Below are 12399 nucleotides of genomic sequence, written 5' to 3'. Positions count from 1 at the left end.
TTGCGGGAAACAACCCTAGGGCACTTATAGGCATCATTTGAAGTGAAGGAATTCATTTAACAACCCCCTATAATTGTAAACATTCATTATTCTTCTATAATTTATGCGATGAAGTTTTCTTCTTTTATGTGTTTATTGTTTTAAAAAGGGTTTTAATGCCTGAAAGTGGGTTGATACAAATTAAACAATTTTCTTTTGTAGGTCTTATGTTGACAAAAAAAATTCAAAAGGTTGTATTCGCAAAAAGTGGTATATAAAAGGTAGACAGATTTCCTATCAATTATTTACCTTGTTCATCGAAACAATTAAACTTGTAGAGATTTTGGAAGAACTTGAAGCTCAAGAATTTAATTTGATCATAAATTGATATAAATAGTTATTTATGATAGATGTTTTATACAAATTGGATATATTAATCGTCTGTAATATGTCTCGACATGTGTAGGTCCAAACTCAATTGAAATTAGAGTATACGATTGATTTCTTAGATACAAAAATATAGAATTATCAATGCAAGTTTTCTCGTTGTCAAAAAAAAATACAAATTTACCAATCAAGTGGTTCAATATTTGGTGAGCTCTATAAATTTGATCTTTTGATAATATGATTAGAGAAGTTACTTAAATTATTATTGGCTTGATCACAAGATGGGTAGATTTCTAAAAGTAGGAGATACCATAAAACAAGTGGGGGTAAATTTTCGAAAACAGAATTAGGATTCATGTGAAATGACAATGTTATTGAGGAGGATATATGAGGATGATCCTTTAATAATGCATGCTGCAATTAAACTTAATTTTCTTATAATAATTCAACAGTTCAAGTAATAACCTACAAACCACCACTTCTTTTGTTAAAAAAACTGAAATGACATGGAATAAATGACAAAATGACATGAGATTCATTTTATTATTTGTATAAAGCCCATGTCATTTGTGCTGAAATGTATGCCATTCTTGATGAAATGTAAATGTATGTCATTATTACGCATGTTACGTAATAAGTTATAGCGTAACATGCATGTTACACCCACATGTTACGTAATAAGTTATGGCGTAACATGTTACACCCAAAAAATACTCTTGCCATTTATTTCATGTCATTTGATTTCCTCTTAAAAGAAAAACGGTAATTTTTCAATTGTTACACAATAAGTTGTGATATAGACTTACATCCAAGACGCACTCTTCGATATTTACTGGTCTATATGTATATATACTCTACATTTTTGGAGGAAACCCCTCTTCACATACTTGCATTAATTTTATGATATCACCAAAATATTGTGTGAAAGAGGACAACATGGTCCTTACCTTGTTTTTTCTGTTGTCACATATCGTTGGCCCTCTCCTTTTCACTTCTTGTCGTCTCCTTGTAACACCTTACCGCCAAAAACCAATACAACTTTGGTTTCACCCCTCCATTCTTTTTCCTATATATACTCCACTCAAATTCCATCATTTTAGCACCCTCAATTCTCTATTTCTCATAGCAAGATTAGCTCTTCCTATGATTTCATTTCTTCTTAACAAAGTACAACCTTTTAGTACTATTATTATTACCCTGCCACTTATTCTACTTCTACAACTACTATTATTATTTCCGAAATTGGACCAACAACTTTTCATTCATCCTAAATTCCTATTACCATTATTAATAACTTTCCGTATTCTCTACCTTATAACCACCACCACAATGCCTTCTAGGCCATCCCATGCAATTAGGCAACCTAATTTGATCCACCACCCAAACAAAACCTACTTAGACTTTCAATCTTCAAAGGAATTGCCCGACTCATTTGCATGGGCACCACATGGAGATCCGTGTTCACTCGAGTCGAATGCTTTTGGACACGAACATGTGCCCGTAATTAATCTTGAGGACCCGAGAGCACAACAACTTATTGGTGTTGCATGTAAATCATGGGGAGCCTTTCAAATAACTAACCATGGTATACCAAAAAGTTTATTAGATGACATTGAGTTTGCTGGTAAAAATCTTTTTGCTTTGCCGGTCCACCAAAAGCTTAAAGCAGCCCGCTCGCCACATGGTATTACGGGTTATGGCCCGGCCCGGATCTCGTCTTTCTTCCCCAAGAGGATGTGGTCTGAGGGATTCACTATATTGGGATCTCCTCTTGACCATGCTCGTCAACTTTGGCCTAATGATTATAACAAATTCTGGTAGGTACTCCTTTTCCATGCAAATACATGCAATAAAATTTAGCACTTACATACTATAACACATGTTTTACTCTCGAGTGAGGAGGGTCTCTTAATGTTTTCCTTCTTCGTTACTATTTTTAAATTTAGGATATAATTCTGTTAAGTTAAGGTTTTAATTAATAAATATTTGTAATTCCTACATGGTCTATGTTTACTATATATAACTAATTAGTTATTATTAAAAGAGCCGTAATCAAATCATTAAAAAATATAAATGTCTTTTTTGATTTTGTGGTGTGTGATAGCATGTCGTGAGACAAAAGTTATCTATATGGTCCACTACACAAGAAAATAAAGAGGATGAAATAATTCAGTGTTTATTTTGCTAGATTTGATGCCAGATTTTTGGGACAAGATATACGTCTAATTGTTTTCTAACTTTTCTATCATATCCTTAATGTTTTTCAGTGACATTATTGAGGAGTACCAAAAGGAGATGAATCACTTAGCCAAGAGGCTCATGCAACTAATATTGGGTTCATTGGGAATATCCAACCAAGATATTATGAAATGGGCTGATCTACTACTCAAAGGGGCAAATGGAGCCATCCAACTAAACTCTTACCCGGTTTGTCCGGACCCAAATCGGGCCATGGGCTTGGCGGCCCACACAGACTCAACCCTCCTTACAATCCTCCACCAAAGTAGCACAACCGGGCTTCAAGTTTTCAAGGAACAGGTCGGGTGGATCACGGTCCCACCCCTTTCGGGCGGGCTTGTTATAAATATAGGCGACCTTTTGCACATCTTATCAAACGGGCAGTACCCAAGTGTCTACCATCGGGCTATGGTTAACCGGGTCCAGCATCGTCTTTCGGTTGCCTATCTTTACGGGCCCGCTCCCGGGGTCCGGATCCAACCCCTTCCTAATACTACCCACCCACCTATATATAGACCGGTTACTTGGAGTGAATATTTGGGCATCAAGGGTGAACATTTCAACAAGGCCCTCTCATTAATACAACTTAATAATAACAACAATAGTTCCCCAATTAACGGACTCATGACACGTGACGAGCCTAAAAACATCAAGATTGATTCTGAAAATAAAATCCTCGCTGCATATGCTTAAAATCAAGACTTGATTAGATTAGTCCTGCTTTTTTTTTTTTTTTTACGTGGACCATTATTATAACGTTTTTGCCACTTGGTTTATAATCCTGCTGTGTCGTCAAGTAGGATTTATACTGAGTTGTTGTTATCGTAGTATCATTATTAGTTTGTCATTAGGAGGTCTTTTTTTTTTTTTTTTTTTCATTTTTCAAGGCGAAAATTAAGGTTCTAGTCTTGATCTCATGAGTTTGTAAGTTTGTATAATCTCGAAATTTTTTTATTAAATAATTTGATAGATTAATTTATTTGTTCTTTTTTGTTACCTATTTATATACTTTTGAGAAAATAATAATTTTATATGAGACTGTCTTATACTACCTCCGTTTTCTATTATTTGCAACGATTAGACATTTTCCCTCTCTACTTTATGTTAAATCGTTGCACACTTGCACATAATAATAAAACGAAGGTAGTATATGCAAATTATTTCTCTTGCCCACCACTTTTTCAATTAGTATTTGAAAATACAAAATGCCATATAAGTTGTACAACAGATTTATGTCTTTGCATAAGTGGGATGCATGCTTTTCATCTTCTTCGATCAATTCCTCAAAGATTTGAGATGCCAACTTTTCTTTCTCGCTTATTGTGCTACATACATGAAGCTATCGAAAACATACAAATCAATGCAAACAGAGAAACCATACATGCAAGTGTCAAAACATTTTATTTATTTCTAATTAATTGCATATATAAGATAGAGATAAGACATGAGAAACACAGATTTGAATGTTAGCTTAAAGACAAAACAAACCAACAAGCTTACAAACCCAAATTGTCAAGGAAGATCCCCAAGCCAAGGAATAAGACAATAATCAAGATCATGAAGCAATGTTAGTAGAAATTATGGCACCCCATTAAAAGATTTACTACTACTCCCTCTGTCCCAAAATATAGTTCCCATTTCTATTTTGGGAGTCAAAATTAAAAATCTTTGACCAAATATTCTCATTAATGTATACAAGAAAACATATTCATGTGGGGTGTTGTTTGATTCGTCTCAACATGTACATTCATATTATCAGTTTTTTATATTTTTTACTAATACGAAATAAAAGATATAACAGGTCAAAGATACGTCTCGGAGACTGTGCAAAAAGAAATGGGAACTATATTTTGGGACGGAGGCCAGGGAGTATCATTTAGTGATAATCCCAAAAATAAAGGACAAAAAACCACATATATGATATATACAAAACAAAAAGAAGTTTTGAAAAAGAGGGATATTATTTCAGTGGCTATGGCTGACTTAGATCACTTTCTTCAAATTAGCTAATCACCCACTCCAAGTTGCAGGCTTGCAGCATCTCATGTTTTTCCCTTTCAATAACTGACTGCATAGAGTTTGAAAGTACAATGTTTTATGAGACTAGTAATATGATACGTGAAATGCACGTATGGTATGATACTACTTTGATATAGTACTATACATTAGTACATTACTGTCTTCGTTTCATATTCTCTCCGTTGTCAATTAATTGTCCTCTTAGATTTAAATATGTAAATATTAAGAGTTGATTGTAGGATACTCTAGGTTTTTGGCCGGATAGATATAAAGTAAAAAGTAAAGAATTTAAAAGTGATTAACTAAAAGAGAAAGTGAGTAGATAATGGCGCAACATATATATATATATGAAAATGAAGAAAGAGTATGAGATAAAGGTAGATAATGGATGGACCCACATCACGTGAAATGAGTGAGTTTGATGGAGTATAGAATTTATGTAAGATATATAACAAGTTGGCACAAGTATTTATATACTAACTAAAATAATGTACAATACACTTTTTTTAGGACGAAGATAATATTATCAAATCACATAACTATTACTTCTTTAGTTTGTTCTCCTTCAAATAATGACTACATTTTATAAATCTTTAAGTGAATGCATGCTCTATTGTTATTTGTCTATTTAAAGTACAAACACAAAATCACTCATCAGTTTTTACAATTGGCATAATTGCAACTACTAATTCTTTAAGAAAAATTTGGGAGATACTCACTATTTTATCAACCTTTTCACCCCTTTCTACCTACTCTTCCTCATCATCATCATCATCATCACAACACTAACCATATTAGAATCTCACCTCTCGACCACCTGAAATTTGAGTTGGGTTTGTCGGATGGGGGCGGTCCTAGGGGCTGGGAAGGGAAGGGGATTGGTGTCGGGGTAGGCAAGGGAAAAGTAGTAGTTCTGGTGGGTAGGGGTAGGGGTAGGGGATGGGAGGTTGTAGGTGGGTGAGAGAGGATGAATAGAAGAGAAGAAGAAGAGAGAGGAAAAAAGGAAAAAAGAAAGAGTATTAATTGAAGGGGGGGGGGGGAAGAAATAAATAATGAAGATTCCATACCTTTGGTGGAATCTCCGTACTCCGGTCATATTTATGCTATTGGTTGCACCTCATGTCAATGTTCATGCTACACATTGCACCCGTCAAAGGTTGTGCTGCTCAGTGCACTTGAGGCATAGTTCATGTTGTTCTAGCCAATTAACCCCAAATTATATGATATTTCATTAGGGTATGACAAAATAATAGATCATTTTATGCTGAATATCTATTTACAACGAGAAAATCTATAATTTCACACCAAAACTTTATGAATTTATACCCCATATAAAGGAAGAAGGATTAATTTTGATGTTCAAAGGGGAAGATTCACCCCAAAAAGAGAAGGAAAATCATCAAAAAGGGGTAAATCAAAAATCAAGTACATGACACGTGTTGATATACATCCGAAAAAAATCAATCTTCCGGAATATGGACACTAATATCTATTTCCCACAAAAAATTATAAGTTAGTTTCGTGCCTCATTTTTTTTTATTAGGCAGTTTCTCGCAAAAAATGCATTTTATAAACTGATATCTTACCAAAATCCCAATTCTTTAATTATTTGTGCAAAAAATTCTTTTGGCAGACGATAATACAACTAAGTCCCTATTAATTATTATTTTTCGAACATAGAGTGTTTTGTTTACCTTATGGAATGAATCGATGAATTCCACTTGATTGCACCAAATACCGTTCAAGTTAGCTGGTGATCTCTCATTGCCACGACATTATGATTCATTCTTTTTTTTATTGTTCCTTTTGTAGCCTTAAAAGACGCATTACTTCTAACAATTCGAAAACAATATACATTAATTATTTCAACGACTACTTATTAGGAGTTAGGACTCTATAATAGAGATATATATGATTTAGGATTCCATTCCACATACGATATGAGATAACTATCTTGTGTTCTTTCTTTATTTGTTCATTGCGTGCTTTCTACATCAGATAATCTTGGATCAAATTATTATAGATAAGCTTTTTATTGGTGGGTATACTGTCGTCAAAATCCAGCCGCTCCGACAGTGAAATATGATATGAGTGTCACCCTAAAAGTGGCTTAATATAACAATCTTCTAGTTCTCGAGGCTGCCTTTTTTTGGGCACAATAATATTTCACTACTATCAGGCATCAGCAGGTGATTATGTAGTCAATAATTAATGGGCTTCTTTCAATGTCAACCACATAGGAATATAGGATCATATATATATCTACTATGATGCTGACATGACCATTTTAGAGAATACGCTCGTTTTTTTTTCATGCGCTTATTCATTCAACCACGCACATATTGTATATGTAGGTCATTAGATGCACCATATATGATATATTTAAACCTATTATTTGGCTAGTTGTTCATTTTAAAAGCTTTCAAATGAGAAATTTTGAGCACTAAGAAAAAATAACAGTCCTCTACTTCCAGTTATCATATGTGATTATGACGGTCTGTTTAGTTAGTAGTCATAAATGGTAGTAATGATAACGTAAATGTAATCTAGTGTAAATTTATATAAAAAAAAAAGTCTCATGTTAATGACCATGGTAATGAAATTTAATTACAAAATTAAATATGTCATGTTTTCCTATATAAATTTTCATTACCACTCAATACCGTGTTGAGATCCTTTAGAGTTCCAAAATAACTCTACACGGTAGAGTACGTTAAATATTAGTCGTTGATTAAGAAATCAAAGGCTTTTATTTTCTTTCCCGAAAATCCCCCCTATTTTCCACCGAATATCCTGCCCATATCTTTTCCTTTCCCACTAATCATGAGCCCTTGATTTTATAATATATGATCAGGATTCAACTCTACTTTGTAGAGTTTTCATAAAACTCTAGAGGATCCGGACCCCTCAATACCACATTTTCAAGTGTTAATGGATAGTAATGAGATTTTAGAAAGAAAATGGAGGTTTGGAGATTAAGTAGCATTACTATGGGTAATGATGTGAGATCTCCGATAAGGATTTACACTATAATACATTATCGTTACCACTATTTATGATATCTAACCAAAATATTTTACTATTTTTGTGCTCTCTATGGTCTATATGGGCATATGGCTTCGAGAATTCGAGTAGCCCTGTACCCTTCCGCTAACATCACTACATGCCCAAGATTCCTGTACTGAGGGGAGAAAAGTCTAGATCTAGGGGGGGGGGGGCTCTAACTTCACGAAACACATATATTTGTATAATAACACTTTATATGAACGAGAGGTTTAGTAATTAAATTACTAAATCACTCTTCATTATTGCCTTATTGGATAGGTTGGCTTTTTTATAATTTTTGGATACATTAAGGTCGAAGAAACATACAACTTTACAATTTAAGGAAAATCAAAATTGGATCTAATTTATTCTCTAGGAGGATGGTTTACCTCTTCCTAGAGTAGGCTTCCAATCACATAGGTCATATAGGACTTGATAGTGTGGATTTATGTAGATTCGAGGTATCCAGGCCCGTCTCAAACTATATAGAGGCCCTGTGCGATCTCATATTTGAAGAATTCAACAATATAGTAGCTCATCCATACTTCATATAATCATATTATGAAAAAAAAATAGTCCAAATAAGTAGATGAACTTTTTCTTTTTACTACTTGAACTTTTTCTATTTTGAGGCCCTCACAATTAAGGGGCCCTGTTCCATGGAACATGTTGAACATGCTAAAAGCCGCCCCTGGAGGTATCAAAAACTAACCCTACACGGAAAAAATCGACCTCAACCTACAATGATTGAGGAGTACCTATATGCATTCGGAAGTTCATTGACCTGAAACCGAATCGAGAATAATTAATAACCAATTTAATTTGATCCAACCCGATATATCTGATGCGAACTTGACCTAACCTTAAGAATGAATGACTTGATTTCGATCTTAATCCACTTAACAATTATTAATTAGTAATACCTTGATCTTAATCAGACCATCTCATAGATCGCTAAAATCGATATCAATCATATATCTTATAATTTTCGGTTTGCAAAGTTGCAAATTAAAACACATGTTTAACTTAATGTATCCTCAATAAGTGTTGTAAAACTTAAAACATAAAAAATTCTTGCATGGAGCAACTGTGTATAAATTTATTAAAGATCATGCTTAAGTTATTCATCAGTAATCATATTGGTTTTCTTCTTTCCAAAATCATTATTGCTAGAACTTGTACACAACACTTTTTAAGATTTATATACTAGTCATTGCTCTAAAAAGAATAACTTTAACTACAAGTATTAAATTGTTGACCTTAATAATGAAAACGATAAATTAGACAAGAGTTAAATGGTTAGAACATCACGAACTATGTCTCAAGTGCATTGAGCAGCACAACCTTTGACAGGTGTAGTGGATATAACAAATTTTAATACGAGGTGTAACCCATAGTATAATGTGTTTGGAGCACGGAGATTCAGCCGTAGTTATAGAATCTTCATTATTATATTAGTTTCTTTTCCTCTTCCTTTTTTTCCCCTCTCTCTTCTTCTTCTTTTCTTTTTTTTCCTCCCCCACCAACCGGAAAACCTCCCTTACTCCACTCAAAAACTACCACTTTCCTTCCACACCCTTGACACCAACCACATCTCCTTCCCTAGCTCCAGAAAGGCAGAATCCACTTCCACTACTCAACAAACCCTTTGTAAAAATTCTCTTTCTCCCTCCTCCCCGACCCTTTACCCATTAGAAAAACTAACCCACCTTCCCACCAGAAAACCCCAGCCTTTCACCCCTTTCCACACCCACTCTTCCTCACCATCATCATCGCCACACCACACATATCATAATCTTACCTCTCGACCACCTATTACGTCAAATCCTACACTGATTTCGACAAAATCATGCAAGAAAAAAGCATCATGAAATAGATTTCCTACGCTACTGTCGTCAACGCTATCCTCCCGTCTCTTCTTTCACGACTGCTTCGAAGCTAATCTTCATAGGGCATGAATCCCGCTTGAAATTTGAGTTGGGTTTGGCGGGTAGGGGTGGTCTTAGGTACTGGGAATGGAAGGGAATTGGTGTTGGGGTGGGCAAGGGGAAAGTAGCAGTTCAGGTGGGTAGGGGGTAGGGGTAGGGGTAGGGTAGGAGAGGTTTTCGATCTGGTGGGTGAGGAAGGAGGAATAGAGAGGAAGTTGAGAGAGAAGAAGAAGTGAGAGAAAAAAGGAAAAAAAAAAAAGAAAAATATTTTATTGTATTTGAGACATAGTTCATACTGGTTGCCCTTCATGTTAAAATTCATGCTACGCACTATATCCATTAAAGGTTGTGCTACTCATTGCATTTGAGACATAATTCGTACTGTTATAACTAATGAACTTCTTAAACAAAGATAAGTCTCATATACGATGAAATATTTTATTGCGAACCAAGACCACACAACTTAGCAAAGAATCCAAACTTAGTGCTCCGATCACATGTTTTCTGTATTGATATACTGACTATCATAACTAGATACAAGATAGGATTTTTTTTTCAGGATCAAGATGTCACCTAAAAGTCCACTAGTATCCAAACTTACAGGGATCTTTGGCATATAATAAATCAAGCAAAAAAACCATTGTTGATTTAAATATACTCCACAAATTAAAGCAGACCAAATCACAGTGATATTATAGTCAGGAACGAATGACACTTTCTAGACATGGAAAAGCCATTTGTCTAGAATATGCTTTGACATTGATAATTGATTAGAAAGGGATAACAAACTACAGTAAAGTACTAATCCAGACAAGGAGGGTTAATATGTCTATTTTGGTACTTTAATGACAAAACCAGATATGACTTTGCCTAATCCTGAATCACTTGACCCAACATAGATATGAATGTCATCATCGTGTTTATAATTCTCTCCATTTATTTTTCTTTATGTCTATCAATTACCAAAATGTCACTTCATAAAGCATATCTAATATATTCTTTCGCAAATTCAAGATTGATCTTTTATAAATGACTCAGTTGAATTTGTCGTTGTATATCTCAACAATTATGCTTTTTGAACGTTTTATGTAGTAAATGTCTTCAATAAGGCCTCGTTTTTTTTGGATTGGTAGAATTTGAACTGAAACTGAATTTAACTGAATTGAAATAAATTAAACTATAAAGAGAAACTGAAATGAGTTGAAAGTGAGTCCAAAAGAACAAGGCGTAAATATTTTAGGAAGTATAAACACTTTTGGAATGTTTTATGCCTAGTAGGCAGTAGCCGATACTCAAACATTAAATGTTGGGACGCAATCTACGAAGTATGAGATGTCGATCGATCAATTATTTTACAAGTATTACGATAGTTTTCATATTCTTTAAGGCTCCGTTTGGTAGGGCGTAAAACGTTTTTCCGGAAAACAATTTTTCTCTGTTTTCAGTTTTACATTGTTTGGTTGGCAAAAGAGTGTAAAACCATTTTTCCTTGGGGTAAAATTACTCTCCCAATGATGGAAAACCATTTTCCTTTCAAAATGAAGGAAAAACTATTTTCCTTATCTCTCTTATACACTTCTCTCACTAGCTCCTTACTTTCCTTTTCATTTTCCTTTCATCTCATCATTTTTCTTACATCAAACCAAACAACGGAAAACAAATTTTGAAATTGTGTTTTCCATTGTAAATTGTTTTCCATGAAAATCAATTTACACTGAAAATGTTTTACGCCCTACCAAACGGAGCCTAAGAGTAGGAGATCCTATAGATATGTAGTTGAGACTTAAGAGGAAGAAAATAATGTTATTGATAGAAAGATACGATTTTTATGAAGTTGGCAAGAAACACGTATTAATTAGTTGTTATTTTTTACAGTTTATTGATTAACTGTGGGTTATCGTTTATTCTTGTGGGTTTGAAGTGAAGTTCCTAACACTTAAACAATTGTGTGAAATATCATATAACTAATTTTATTTTAACATCAACATTTTCCTACCTCCCTATGAGTATTATACATTTCCAAGCAATATACGTGATCAATGAAGTATATAATAAAAAAAACCATAAAACATGAAGTATTTAAACAATACAGATTGTCTATATATACCAAAAATATGGGACTTAAATTCAAGTAAGAAATGCCAGCTGACACCTTTTAAATGAAAACTTAAAGACACGTTCATTATTATTTTTTGTTTTCAATTATTGTATTTTTCGAAAACTAAAAACAAAAATATAAAAAATCAGATGATCCTAGTTTGCAGTTTTCGGTTGTCAGTTTTTAAAACTAATATGTTTAATATTTTTAAGTTTAACACACCCATAGATTGAGCGGTTTGGACTTAAACCTAGTCCAATTCAATCCAAATAAAATTTGGATGTCAATGCAAACCCAAACCAATTAGAGTTTGAGTTTAAACCAATCCAATCCGATTTTTCACCACAATATGAAATATCCGAATGTTTAAACTATTATTTTGATGAAATAATATAGGCACAAACATCAAAATAAAGTTCTTAATAGAAGGAATTCATGCAATCCCATAAAAATTCAATAATAGCAACAAATAATTCATACAAACCCATAAATTGTATCGAAAACACTTAAGCCGAATCCCAAATATACAAATATATAATACACGACTTATTAGCTACTAGGTTATTTTGGATTCTTGGATCCAATCACCCTCAATCCAAATCAATCCAAAATTCCAAAAATAACTCAATCCGAATCCACTTTGAACATAATCTGAGTCCAATCCGAATTACTAATATGGTTTGGATTGGATTGGATTTCAGTTCT

The 12399-nt window shown here is 33.7% G+C and overlaps 1 protein-coding gene across 1 annotated transcript; it reads left to right on the top strand.

The window, feature by feature from the left end:
- Window positions 1–1342: 1342 nt before the first annotated feature.
- LOC104904631 (gibberellin 3-beta-dioxygenase 1) lies at window positions 1343–3637 on the top strand. The gene is made up of 2 exons (XM_010692935.4): window positions 1343–2183; window positions 2634–3637. The coding sequence occupies exons 1-2, from the start codon at window positions 1510–1512 to the stop codon at window positions 3295–3297; spliced, it is 1338 nt and encodes a 445-aa protein (XP_010691237.3). The 5' UTR covers window positions 1343–1509; the 3' UTR covers window positions 3298–3637.
- The last annotated feature ends 8762 nt before the right edge of the window (window positions 3638–12399 follow it).

This window comes from Beta vulgaris, chromosome 9 (genome assembly GCF_026745355.1).
Source record: "Beta vulgaris subsp. vulgaris cultivar EL10 chromosome 9, EL10.2, whole genome shotgun sequence".
In the NCBI taxonomy this organism is placed as follows: domain Eukaryota; kingdom Viridiplantae; phylum Streptophyta; class Magnoliopsida; order Caryophyllales; family Amaranthaceae; genus Beta; species Beta vulgaris.
Note: the sequence above shows the minus strand (reverse complement) of the source record. Positions and strands in the feature narration are given on the sequence as shown.